Below are 13,966 nucleotides of genomic sequence, written 5' to 3'. Positions count from 1 at the left end.
GAATGGTCAAAAGATTTGGTGGGTGGTCAAAAGATTTGGTGGGTGGTCAAAAGATTTGGTGGGTGGTCAAAAGATTTGGTGGGTGGTCAAAAGATTTGGTGGGTGGTCAAAATATTTGGTGGATGGTCAAAAGATTTGGTGGGTGGTCAAAAGATTTGGTGGGTGGTCAAAAGATTTGGTGGATGGTCAAAAGATTTGGTGGGTGGTCAAAATATTTGGTGGATGGTCAAAAGATTTGGTGGGTGGTCAAAAGATTTGGTGGGTGGTCAAAAGATTTGGTGGGTGGTCAAAAGATTTGGTGGATGGTCAAAAGATTTGGTGGGTGGTCAAAAGATTCGGTGGGTGGTCAAAAGATTTGGTGGTCAAAATATTTCGTGGTCAAAAGATTTGGTGGATGGTCAAAAGATTTGGTGGTCAAAATATTTCGTGGTCAAAAGATTGTGGTCAAAAGATTTGGTGAATGGTCAAAATATTCGGTGAATGGTCAAAAGATTTGGTGGTCAAAAGATTTGGGGGATGGCCAAAAGATTTGGTGAATGGTCAAAAAGATTTGGTGGTCAAAAGATTTGCATCGGAGTCTGTGGGTCTGTGAGAGGATGTGGGTATCCGTGCGAGTTTGTGGGTCTCCGTGCGAGTTTGTGGGTCTCCATGCGAGTTTGTGGGTCTCCGTGCGAGTCTGCGGGTCTCTGTGCGAGTTTGTGGGTCTCTGTGCGAGTCTGTGGGTCTCCGTGCGAGTCTGTGGGTCTCCGTGCGAGTCTGTGGGTCTCCGTGCGAGTCTGTGGGTCTCTGTGCGAGTCTGTGGGTCTCTGTGCGAGTCTGTGGGTCTCCGTGCGAGTTTGTGGGTCTCTGTGCGAGTCTGTGGGTCTCCGTGCGAGTCTGTGGGTCTCTGTGCGAGTCTGCGGGTCTCTGTGCGAGTTTGTGGGTCTCTGTGTGAGTCTCTGGGTCTCTGTGCGAGTCTCTGGGTCTCTGTGCGAGTCTCTGGGTCTCTGTGTGAGTCTCTGGGTCTCTGTGTGAGTCTCTGGGTCTCTGTGCGAGTCTCTGGGTCTCTGTGTGAGTCTCTGGGTCTCTGTGTGAGTCTCTGGGTCTCTGTGTGAGTCTCTGGGTCTCTGTGTGAGTCTCTGGGTCTCTGTGTGAGTCTCTGGGTCTCTGTGTGAGTCTCTGGGTCTCTGTGTGAGTCTCTGGGTCTCTGTGTGAGTCTCTGGGTCTCTGTGTGAGTCTCTGGGTCTCTGTGTGAGTCTCTGGGTCTCTGTGTGAGTCTCTGGGTCTCTGTACGAGTCTCTGGGTCTCTGTACGAGTCTCTGGGTCTCTGTGTGAGTCTCTGGGTCTCTGTGCGAGTCTCTGGGTCTCTGTACGAGTCTCTGGGTCTCTGTGCGAGTCTCTGGGTCTCTGTGTGAGTCTCTGGGTCTCTGTGCGAGTCTCTGGGTCTCTGTGCAAGTCTCTGGGTCTCTGTACGAGTCTCTGGGTCTCTGTGTGAGTCTCTGGGTCTCTGTGTGAGTCTCTGGGTCTCTGTGTGAGTCTCTGGGTCTCTGTGTGAGTCTCTGGGTCTCTGTGTGAGTCTCTGGGTCTCTGTGTGAGTCTCTGGGTCTCTGTGTGAGTCTCTGGGTCTCTGTGTGAGTCTCTGGGTCTCTGTGTGAGTCTCTGGGTCTCTGTGCGAGTCTCTGGGTCTCTGTGCGAGTCTCTGGGTCTCTGTGTGAGTCTCTGGGTCTCTGTGTGAGTCTCTGGGTCTCTGTGCGAGTCTCTGGGTCTCTGTGTGAGTCTCTGGGTCTCTGTGTGAGTCTCTGGGTCTCTGTGTGAGTCTCTGGGTCTCTGTGTGAGTCTCTGGGTCTCTGTGTGAGTCTCTGGGTCTCTGTGTGAGTCTCTGGGTCTCTGTGTGAGTCTCTGGGTCTCTGTGTGAGTCTCTGGGTCTCTGTGTGAGTCTCTGGGTCTCCGTGTGAGTCTCTGGGTCTCTGTGTGAGTCTCTGGGTCTCTGTACGAGTCTCTGGGTCTCTGTACGAGTCTCTGGGTCTCTGTGCGAGTCTCTGGGTCTCTGTGCGAGTCTCTGGGTCTCTGTACGAGTCTCTGGGTCTCTGTGCGAGTCTCTGGGTCTCTGTGTGAGTCTCTGGGTCTCTGTACGAGTCTCTGGGTCTCTGTACGAGTCTCTGGGTCTCTGTGTGAGTCTCTGGGTCTCTGTGCGAGTCTCTGGGTCTCTGTGCGAGTCTCTGGGTCTCTGTACGAGTCTCTGGGTCTCTGTGTGAGTCTCTGGGTCTCTGTGCGAGTCTCTGGGTCTCTGTGCGAGTCTCTGGGTCTCTGTGCGAGTCTCTGGGTCTCTGTGTGAGTCTCTGGGTCTCTGTGCGAGTCTCTGGGTCTCTGTGTGAGTCTCTGGGTCTCTGTGCGAGTCTCTGGGTCTCTGTGCGAGTCTCTGGGTCTCTGTGCGAGTCTGCGGGTGTCTGTGGGTCTCTACCGGACGGAGGATTCAGAGGTCCGGAAGTTCAAAAAGGTTTAAACAACAACAACAACAACAATAAAACTGAAAGTAAGAATATTAATCGCCGCAAACCGAACGGTACAGGTACAGGCATGTCGGGGGGTATAAAAATCCAAGACGCGCGCGAGAGAGAGAGAGATGAACACACGACCGTCATCGTCATCATCTTCGACATCATCATCATCGTCGTTATCGACATCATCATCCTCAACATAACATCGGAGGGGCGCGACAGAGAGACACGATCGTCGTCAACATCATCGTCGTTGTCGTCCTCAACATAGCATCAGAGGGGAGCGACAGAGACGATCATCATCGTCATCACCTCACGGGCGTGAGTGAGACACACACCATCATCGACATCATCGTCATCTTCGACATCATCGACATCATCGTTATCATCATCGTCGTCATCATCGTCATAACCTCACAGGCGTGAGTGAGACACACACCATCATCGACATCATCGTCATCATCATCATCCTCGACATAACATCAGAGGAGCATGACAGAGAGACACGATCATCATCGTCATCATCATCGTTATCATCGTTATCATTGTTATCATCGTTATCATTATCGTCATCCTCAACATAACATCAGAGGGGAGCGACAGAGACGACCATCGTCATCATCACTTCACAGGCGTGAGTGAGAGACACACCATCATCGTCACCATCGTCATCTTCGACATCATCATCGTTATCATCTTCGACATCATCATCGTTGTTATCATCATCCTCAACATAACATCAGAGGTGAGTGACAGAGAGACACGATCATCATCGTCATAACCTCACAGGCGCTAGACACACAGGATCGTCATTATCATCATTGACATCATCGTTATCATATGCGACATCATCATCGTTATCATCTGCGACATCATCATCGTTATCATCTTCGACATCATCATCGTTATCATCTGCGACATCATCATCGTTATCATCTGCGACATCATCATCGTTATCATCTTCGACATCATCATCGTTATCATCTGCGACATCATCGTCGTTATCATCTTCGACATCATCGTCGTTATCATCGTCCTCAACATAACATCAGAGAGGCGTGACAGACACGATCGTCGATATCATCATCGACATCGTCACAACCTCACAGGCGCGAGACACACAAGATCATTGGTATCATCTTCGACATCATCATCATCATCAACATAACATCAGAGGTGAGCATGACAGAGAGACACGATCGTCATCATCGTCATCATCATAACCACACAGGCGTGCGAGAGAGACACAATTATCATCATCGTTGTCGTCGTCGTCATCATCATAACCACACAGGCGCGCGAGAGAGAGAGAAACAAGATCATCATCATCATCGTCGTCGTCGTCATCATCAACATAACCACACAGGCGCGCGAGATAGAGAAACACAATTATCATCATCATCGTCGTCGTCATCATCATAACCTCACAGGCGCGCGAGAGAGACCGGCGCGTGTGTGTGTGTGGTCCAGAAACTCGCGCCTACGACGCAAAATAAAAAATTTGCGTGGAAAACAAAATTAGCGGCGGCGGTGGCGGTTTGTGAGCCCTCCCCGGCGTCAATAAAATGGCGGCGTCAACAAAATGGCGGCGCCAACAAAATGGCGGCGCCAACAAAATGGCGGCGCCAACAAAATGGCGGCGTCAACAAAATGGCGGCGTCAAGACGCTCAAACGACGCGACGGAGACGCTGGCGGGCAGACGCACTGACCGCGCTCAACCACGTGGTGGCGGTGACGTCGTCGATGACGTCAGCGATGACGTTTGCAAGGGGAGCACCCCCACGGGGGCCTCGGCGAACGGTGAAGGATCAAATCTTTGGGTGTTTCGGTCAAGTCACGTAGACCGTTAAATTTCGATTTAAAGCTTCTTTCGTGACTGCAGCAGGGATTCATCTTCTTGGTTCTTTCGGTAAAGTCGTCACGTAGAAGGGAAATAATAAAAATAAAACGTAATAAAATACAATTCTCACGACGTTTCGGCCACAACGCAAGCAGCCGTCCTCAGGTGAAGAGTAGGTTTGTCGGAAAGACAGCGTCTGAATGAAACACTCCAAGCCTGGTGGTGTTTCATTCAGACGCTGTCTTCCCGACAGACCTGTTCATTCAGACGCTGTCTTTCCGACAGACCTGTTCATTCAGACGCTGTCTTTCCGACAGACCTGTTCATTCAGACGCTGTCTTTCCAACAGACCTGTTCATTCAGACGCTGTCTTTCCGACAGAGCTGTTCATTCAGACGCTGTCTTTCCGACAGACCTGTTCATTCAGACGCTGTCTTTCCGACAGACCTGTTCATTCAGACGCTGTCTTTCCGACAGACCTGTTCATTCAGACGCTGTCTTTCCGACAGACCTGTTCATTCAGACGCTGTCTTTCCGACAGACCTGTTCATTCAGACACTGTCTTTCCGACAGACCTGTTCATTCAGACGCTGTCTTTCCGACAGACCTGTTCATTCAGACGCTGTCTTTCCGACAGACCTGTTCATTCAGACGCTGTCTTTCCGAAAGACCTGTTCATTCAGACGCTGTCTTTCCGACAGACCTGTTCATTCAGACGCTGTTTTTCCGACAGACCTGTTCTTCACCTGAGGACGGCTGCTTGAGTTGTGGCTGAAACGTCGTGAGAATTGTATGGTATTATGTTTTATTTTTATTATTTTATTATTTCCCTTCTACGTGACGACTTTACCGAAAGAACCGAGAAGATGAATCCCTGCAGTCACGAAAGCTTTAAAGCGCTCGCAAGCTCTGGGTGTTGAAGCATCTGTCGGTATCACAGTAGTAGATTACATTTATGTTTCATAAACAAATTAAAGTAACGAAGGGTTAAAGAATAAAGGATATTTGCGTGTTTGAAGATCTTAAAAGCAACTCCTATTTTTTTATTGGCAGCAAAGGGGTTACGAAACTTATACTTAAGATAGTTTTTCGCTCCTAAAAACAACAGCCACTTGCCCCAACAGTCTGTTACAGGCTACATGGGGGATCTTTGTGTCTTGTGTGTGTCTTGTGTGCGTGTGTGTCTGTGTGTCTGTGTGTCTGTGTGTGTTGTGTGTCTGTGTGTGTTGTGTGTGTCTCTCTGTGTGTGTGTCTCTGTGTGTATCTGTGTGTATCTGTGTGTGTGTCTCTGTGTGTGTCTGTCTGTGTTATGTGTGCGTGTGTGTGTCTGTGTGTCTGTCTGTGTTGTGTGTGTCTATGTGTGTGTGTCTGTGCGTGTGTCACTGTGTGTGTGTCTGTGTCCTGGCAAGGATTATTCAACATCGCCTTGCTAGGCACGCTGAGGAGAGGCTTGCGGAGCCCCAATGCGGCTTCAGGAAAGGGCGGTCCTGCACAGATGCCATATTTTCTGTCCGTCTGCTACAGCAGAGGTGTAGGGAATTCCAAAAAGACCTACATCTCTGCTTTATTGACCTGGTCAAGGCCTATGATACCATCAGTAGGACTGGGCTCTGGGTTGTTCTTCGTGCTTTCGGAGTCCCTGACCCTCTGCTCACGATCATTAAGGACCTTCATGATGGTGAGCGGGCCCGGGTAAAACTACGTGGCCGGGAGTCGGAGCCTTTCCCTGTACACCTTGGGGTGCGACAGGGATGTCCTCTGGCTCCCACATTATTTAACATCTATTTCGACTGCGTAGTTCGTGAAGCCTTCAATAGCTGTACCGGGGGAATTTCCATTTGGTACAGATATAATGGGAGGCTGATCGACGCCCGGGTGCGATCAAGGGATGGCTCCCTATTGGTCAACCACGTTATGTATGCCGATGATTTGGTAATAGCTGCTCATTCAGAAGAGGAGTTGGAGACGCTGCTGCTGAGACTGGAGTGTGCCACTAAGAGGTGGGGCCTTACCATCAGCCCCACCAAAACTAAGCACCTGCCTGGGTATTTTGTACCATCGGGCACTCCACCCCCACAACTCCCAATCGGTGATGGGGCAGTTGTGGAGAGAGTGGAGAGTTTCCCATACCTGGGCAGTGTGCTTATGACCGGCTCCAGTTTATCAGCAGAGGTCTCACTCCGAATCAGTCGAGCGGCAATATCTTTTAATCGGTTGCGTAACGCTGTGTGGAAGCTACCTGGTCTGTCGCTCCACACGAAGCTTCAGGTCTTCTCGGCCATGGTCATTCCCTCCCTTCTCTACGCTTGCGAAACGTGGACCCCCCTAGTGGAGCATCTTCGCCGGTTGGAAACATTTAGGCTGGCCTGCCTACGATCCATCCTGGGTTTAACCAGGCTGGATTGTGTGAGGAGCTCACAAGTCCTTGAAAGATCTGGGCAAAGTCCCATCAGTGAGCTCCTCCGGCAGGCAAGGCTGCGTTGGCTGGGTCATGTAGCCCGCATGCCCAGCCAAAGCATGCCTAAACAGCTTTTGTTCGGCCGGATCGAGGGGGCTAAACGGGCGCGGCACGGGCTAGAGAAGAGATGGAGTGACGTGGTACAGGAGGATGTGGAGCTGAGTGGACTTGCCGATGACTGGTACCAGCGGTGTCAAGATCGGCCTCAGTGGAGGAGGCTCGTGAAGGACGCTACTGGGCAGTTGGAGGCAGTCGCCCTCCAACAACAACGGAGGGCGGAGGAGCGACGCTCACAACAACGAGCGGAGCGCCGGGTGGCTAAAGCACAGCAAGTTGGCACAGTAGGGGGCACAGGTGGTGCATCAGCCAGTCATCTCGGTCATCTCGGTCAGTCGACCCGTGGCACCTGGGTCTGCCCCGTGACCTCCTGCCAGCGGGCGTTCGACACTTCACGTGGCCTCAGGGTGCACATGGCCTGGCACAAGCGTCGTGGTGACGTCACCGCCACTTAGTGGCGAATGGCGGTTGTTGTTGTTGTTGTGTCTGTGTGTGTCTCTGTGTGTCTCTGTGTGTGTCTCTGTGTGTGTGTCTGTGTGTGTGTTGCTACTCGCTACTACCAACACCCACTTGCCCCAACAGTCTGTTACGGTGGGGGGGTGGGGGAAGTTAGTTGTCTTTGGGTTTGGGGGGGCACCTCCACTACCACCACCACCCACAACACCCACAACACCCACAACACCCCCTTCACGAAGGTGGATTCCCCCGCCAACCCAATGAGGAGTCATTCCCCCGCAGCGTCCATCACGTCCATCACGGCGTCTTGCCGGCATTCCCCCTCCACCGTCTGCCGCCTCTCCTCCACCTCCACCTTCTCCTCCACCTTCTCCTCCACCTTCTCCTCCACCTTCTCCTCCACCTTCTCCTCCACCTTCTCCGCCCCAGGCTCCCGGTGGGGCCAAGACGCCCGCGGCTCCTCGTCGCCCGCCTTGGCCTCGTGCCGGCATCGCTGCCGCTTCTCGTCGCCCGCCCCATCCACCACCACCTCCTCCAACTCCTCCTCCCGCCGTCTTTTCTTGGCCGTCGACCCCTGGGCCGACCCGCCGGGCCGTCGCGCTCCCCTCTCGTCGTTCTCGGCGGCGTCGATGGCATCTCCTCCAGCGCCATCTCCAGCGTCTCCTCCCGCATCTCCTTTCGTGTCTCCTCCACCATCTCCAGCGTCTCCTCCCGCGTCTCCTCCCGTGTCTCCTCCACCATCTCCAGCGTCTCCTCCTGCGTCTCCTCCCGCGTCTCCTTTCGTGTCTCCTCCACCATCTCCCGCGTCTCCTCCCGCGTCTCCTCCCGTGTCTCCTCCACCATCTCCGGCGTCTCCTCCCGTGTCTCCTCCCGTGTCTCCTCCACCATCTCCAGCGTCTCCTCCCGCGTCTCTTCCTGCGTCATCTCTGTCTCCTCCCACGTCTCCTCCCGCGTCTCCTCCAGTCTCTCCTCCAGCCTCTCCTCCAGCGTCTCTTCCAGCGTCATCTCTGTCTCCTCCCGCGTCTCCTCCCACGTCTCTTCCCGTGTCTCCTCCGGCGTCTCCTCCGGCGTCCGACAGGCCGCTGGCGTCTGGCGAGGACGGCGCTGGGCTGAAGTCGCGAGCGATGGCGTTCAGCAACGACTCGGCCGTCTCGGGCGACGATGATGACGACGGTCGGAGCGCCGACGTCACCGACGCCGCCGACGGCTGTGGTGGCCGGCGCCGCCGGCGCTGCCGCTGGCTCGGGGGCGAAGTCCGGGACTGCGGCGGTGACGTCGGCGTGGTCTTCTTTGCCGTTGCCGCCTTTCCCCTGCGCGGCGGCCTCTTGCCGGACGGCGACAGGGAAACTGGCGCTGGCACCTCCTCTGACTCCTTCCTTTCCTCCTTCCCTTCCTCCTTCCCTTCCTTCCCTTCCCCCTCCTCCTCGTCCTCCGACGACGAAAACGTCCCCTTGGCGGCCGCGACCGCGGCCAGCGGCTCCGACCACCGGGGCCTCAGGCCGGGCAGGCGGCGCCCGTCGGTGGCTCCGGTCTCGTCTCCCCCCTCCGGCTGGCCCCGCCGACGCCGCCCGCCGCTCCCGTAGGCCTCGCCGCTGTCCCACAGGCGCCAGCGGCTGTACCAGGGGTCCGACTTGGAGCAGACGCTCACGTGCCCCGCGACCGCCGGCGAAGACCGCAGCTGCGCCGACGACGCGCCGATGCCACCGGGGCCGCCGGACGACGGGGACAAGCCGGTGCTACCGGAGCCGCCGGCGCCGCTGCCGGGACGCCTGCCCAGGTGGCTCACGATGCGGTGGTTGGTGAGCGAGCGCCGGTCCGAGGCAACGTACGGGCAGCTCGTGTGGCCGCACGGGAAGGAGCAGGAGGAGGGGGAGGAGGTGGCAGGAGGGCCCGACGTAAACGGGCGGCCCCACATCGCCGGGCGTCCGCCGGGACCGGGGCCCCACAAAGGCGATGAGGTGGTGGTGGTGGCGCTGGTGGTGGCGCTGGTGGTGGCGCTGGTGGTGGCGCTGGTGGTGGCGCTGGTGGTGGCGTCGGTGGTGGCGCTGGCGGTAGCTCCGGTGGTGGTGGTTGGGGCGCTGGTGGTGGGAGCCGACGTGGAGGTAGTGGAGGATTTGGCTACCGAAGAGGGCGGCCGGCCAGGCCTGGAGCTCGGCGCTGGGCCGCTAGAACCACCGCCGGCAGTGCCCCCACCGGCACCGGTGACAGCACCGGCGGTGGTGGTAGCCGCGGCGGCGGCGGTGCCGGCGGGCGGAACCGGAGTGGGAAGGGCGACGCTGCCGGTAGGAAAGGCGGCCTTCCCGGCACTTCGACCGGAGCTGCCGAATGACGCCGCCGTTGCCGCTGGTATCGCTGGCGCTGCCGTGGGCAACGGAGCAGGAGGCTGCTGCTCCTGCAGCTTCTGCTGCTTCTGCTGCTTCTGCTGCTGCTCCTGCTGCTGCTTCTGCTGCAGCTGCTCCTGCTGCAGCTGCTGCTGCAGCTGTTCCTGCTGCTGCTGTTGCAGCTGCTCCTGCTGCAGCTGCTGCAGCTGCTCCTGCTGCAGCTGCAGCTCCAGGCGCTGCACGAACTGGATCGAGCGCATGACCCGAGACGTCGGGGTCGCCACGGCAACGCCACCGGATCTCACCGGCGCCGGCGCGTCGGCACCGCCGTCGTCATCGTCGTCGTCGTCGAACAGCGGCCGGCAGGCGCCCCGGTGCCGGCTCAGCTCGTCGGCGCCGTTGAAGAGCTTGAAGCAGCAGCGGCACATCTCCTTGCCGCCCCTCGGCGGCTTGGCAACCTCCTCCGCCGGTGCCGGCACAGCCGCGCCCCCCCGCTGCTGCTGCTGGGGCCTGCGCCCCGACCTCGCCGCGGGCTTCTTGGGCACCACCACCGCCGACAACGATGACGAGGCACCAGCGGTGACGGTGACGGCAACGCTCTCCGTTGCCACCTTGGGCCGCTTGCCGGGCGGCCCGACGAGCCCCTCGCTCCGGCGTCGGCGATTCCCGCCGGGGATCTTCCCGTTGGCGCTGCCCGGCGGCGGTGGTGCCAGTGCCGGCGTTGTCCCTGCCGCGACGTCGGCGTCGGCCGCCACCCCGGCCGGCACAACCGCAACCGCCACCTTCTTCTGCTTCTTTTGCTTCTTTTGCTTCTTTTCCTTCTTCACGTCGCTGTTGGTCGGTGCCCCTCCCTCTCCCGACTCCGCCCCCTTCGACCTCCCCGCCTCCCCCACCTCCTCCCCCTCCCGCTTCTTACTCCTCCGCTTCTTCTGCTGCTGCTTCTGCTGCTGCTTCTGCTGCTTCTGCTGCATCTTCGACGGAGCTTCTGGCTTCACGGACGCCTCTGCCACCTCTCCCGACTTCGCCGTCTTTGCCTTCACCGTCTTTCCCTCCTTCTTAATCCCTTGTCCCGTTTTTACCGCCTCTCCCTTCACCGCCTCTCCCTCCTTCACCGCCTCTCCCTTCACCGTCTTTCCTGTCACCGTCTCTCCCTTCTTCACCGTCTTTGTCTTCACCATCTTTCCCTCCTTCTTAATCCCTTGTCCCGTTTTTACCGCCTCTCCCTTCACCGCCTCTCCCTCCTTCACCGTCTTTCCTGTCACCGTCTTTCCTGTCACCCGCCTCTCCCTTCTTCACCGTATTTGTCTTCACCGTCTTTCCCTCCTTCTTAATCCCTTGTCCCGTTTTTACCGCCTCTCCCTTCACCGCCTCTCCCTCCTTCACCGTCTTTCCTGTCACCGTCTTTCCTGTCACCGTCTCTCCCTTCTTCACCGTCTTTGTCTTCACCGTCTTTCCCTCCTTCGTCCCTTGTCCCGTTTTTACCGCCACTCCCTTCACCGTCTCTTTTTCCTTCACCGTCTTTCCTGTCACCGTCTCTCCCTCCTTCTCCGCCGCCTTTGCCTTCACCGTCTTTCCTGTCACCGTCTCTCCCTCCTTCACCGTCTTTCTCTTCTTAATCCCTTGTCCCGTCTTTTCCGCCTCTCCCTTCACCGCCTCTCCCTTCCTCCTCCTTCTCTTCACCTTCACCGCCTCTCCCTCCTCCGCCTCCCCCTCTCCCCCCGTGGCCTTGGCCCTCTTTCGGGGCGCCGGGCCGCCCCTAACGGAGGCCGCCCCCTTCGCTGTCCCCCCGCCGCTCCTCGGCATGGCGGCGGCCTTCTGAGGCCCCTCCTCCTCCTCCCCCTCCCGGCCTCCGTCGGCCTTCGACCCTGCCGCTCCCTCCTCCGAATCCACCTTCTTGACGGAGGGCCCCACCCCTTTCTTGGTCGGCTCCGCCCCTTTATTGGTCGGCTCCGCCCCTTTCTTGGTTGGCTCCGCCCCTTTCTTGGTAGGCTCCGCCCCTTTCTTGGTCGGCTCCACCCCTTTCTTGGTCGACGGCTCCGCCCCTTTCTTGGTCGACGGCTCCGCCCCTTTCCTGACCGACGGCGCCGCCCCTTTCGTTGACTCCTCACCCCCTCTCGTCTTCGGCGTCTCCGCCCCTCTCCCGGCAGCGCCCCCCCGGTGCTTCCTGCCCCCCCCACGCGCCACCCTCACGGCCGCCGTGCCCGCCGGCTTCCTGACGGCCTTCTTCCCGGTGGCCTCCTGGGCCCGTCCTGCCTGGCTGCGGGTCACACGCCCCTCGCTCGCCGGCGACACCACAGCGGCCTCCTCCCGTCCCGCGACGGGGAAACTGACGCTCGTAATCCCTTTTCTTCCTCTTTTTCTTTCTCTTTTTCCTCCTCCTCCTCCTCCACCTCCTCCTCCTCCACCACCTCCACCACCCGCAGGACCGACGGGGAAACTAGCGGCAGTAACCCCTTCTCTTTCCATTCTAACTCCACCTTTTCCACCTCCTCCACCCGCAGGAACGGCCGAGCCGGAAGCCATTTCCGACAGTGACGATGCTGCTGCTGCTGCTGCCGCTGACGACGGCAACGACGATGACGGTGGTAGTAGTGGTGGTTGTAACGACGATGGGGGTGGCGAGAGTTGTGGTGCCGATGGTGGTGGCGGTTGTTGTACGGGCGACGACGACGTACGCGAAGGTGATGATTGTTGTGGTGGTTTCACAGACGCTGGTGGTGGTGGTGGTTGTTGCACCGATGACAATGCTGGTGGTGATGGTGGCGACGGTTGTGGTGGTGCCAATGGTGGTGGCGGTTGTTCTACAGATGACAACGACGGCGTCGTATGCAAAGGTGATGATTGTTGTGGTGGTTTCACAGAGGCTGGTGGTGGTGGTGGTTGTACCGATGACAATGTTGGTGGTGGTGGTGATGGTGGTTGCGGTGGTCGTACAGACGATGGTGGTGATGGTTGCACGGACGGCGGCTGGGATGGTGGTTGTGGAGATGATGTTGATGGTTGAGATTGTGGTGATGGTTGAGGTTGTGATGCTGATCGTGGTGGTGGTGTTGATGGTTGTACAGATGATGATGGTGTTGAGGTTTGTACAGATGATGATGCAGTTTGCACAGATGATGATGATGTTGATGGCTGTAAAGGTGATGGTGTTGATAGTTGTACTGATGATGATGGTGGTAGTGAAGGCGGTGATGCTTGCAACATTGGTGCTGGTGATGCTGTCGATGGTGGTGTTGATGGCGGCGGTGGTGATGGCTGTACAGATGATGATGATGATGGCGGGGGTGATGGCTGTACAGATGATGATAGCGGTGGTGTTGTTGATGGTTGTACAGATGATGATGATGGCGGTGGTGATGGCTGTACAGATGATGATGACGATGGCGGGGGTGATGGCTGTACGGATGATGATAGCGGTGGTGGTGTTGATGGTTGTACGGATGATGGCAGTGGTGGTGGTGATGGTTGTACAGATGATGGTTGTATGGATATTGATGGTGTTGGTGATGTTTGTACTGATGATGATGGTGGTGATGGTGGTGGTACTGATGATGATGGTGCTGGTAGCTTTGTAGATGGTGGCTGTGAAACTACTGATGCTAGTGGTGGTGATGGTGGTCGTGATGTTGGTGGGTAGGAGGAGGTCAATGGAGGTGATGGTATTGATGGTGATGATGATGATGCCAGTCCTGTTAATGTGGCCGACTGCACTGCTTTCAACGCTGGCGAAGGGATCGATGGTGGTGATGGTGGTAGTGATGGTGGTAGTGACGCTGACGGCGATGTTGATGGTCGTGATGTTGATGGCGGTGGTGGTGTTGGTTGCGATGTTGATGGTGGTGGTGGTAGTGATGTTGATGGTGGTGGTGTTGGTAGTGATGTTGATGGTGGTGTTGGTTGCGATGTTGATGGTGGTGGTGGTGGTAGTGATGTTGATGGTGGTGGTGTTGGTAGTGATGTTGATGGTGGTGGTGTTGGTAGCGATGATGTTGATGGTGGTGGTGGTAGTGATGTTGATGGTGGTGGTGTTGGTAGTGATGTTGATGGTGGTGGTGTTGGTAGTGATGTTGATGGTGGTGTTGGTAGTGATGTTGATGATGGTGTTGGTAGTGATGTTGATGGTGATGTTGGTAGTGATGTTGATGGTGGTGGTGTTGGTAGTGATGTTGATGGTGGTGGTGGTGTTGGTAGTGATGTTGATGGTGTTGGTAGTGATGTTGATGGTGGTGTTGGTAGTGATGTTGATGATGGTGTTGGTAGTGATGTTGATGGTGGTGGTGGTGTTGGTAGTGATGTTGATGGTGGTGGTGGTAGTGATGTTGATGGTGTTGATGGTGGTAGTGATGTTGATGGTGG

The 13,966-nt window shown here is 56.8% G+C and overlaps 1 protein-coding gene across 1 annotated transcript; it reads right to left on the bottom strand.

The window, feature by feature from the left end:
* Nucleotides 1-10,668: 10,668 nt before the first annotated feature.
* LOC144740950 (uncharacterized) lies at nt 10,669-12,815 on the bottom strand. The gene has a single exon (XM_078623641.1). The coding sequence runs from the start codon at nt 12,812-12,814 to the stop codon at nt 10,802-10,804; it is 2,013 nt and encodes a 670-aa protein (XP_078479767.1). The 5' UTR covers nt 12,815; the 3' UTR covers nt 10,669-10,801.
* Nucleotides 12,816-13,966: the final 1,151 nt, after the last annotated feature.

Source organism: Lampetra planeri, unplaced genomic scaffold, assembly GCF_965212315.1.
Source record: "Lampetra planeri unplaced genomic scaffold, kcLamPlan1.2.h2 scaffold_359, whole genome shotgun sequence".
Classification (NCBI taxonomy): domain Eukaryota; kingdom Metazoa; phylum Chordata; class Hyperoartia; order Petromyzontiformes; family Petromyzontidae; genus Lampetra; species Lampetra planeri.
Note: the sequence above shows the minus strand (reverse complement) of the source record. Positions and strands in the feature narration are given on the sequence as shown.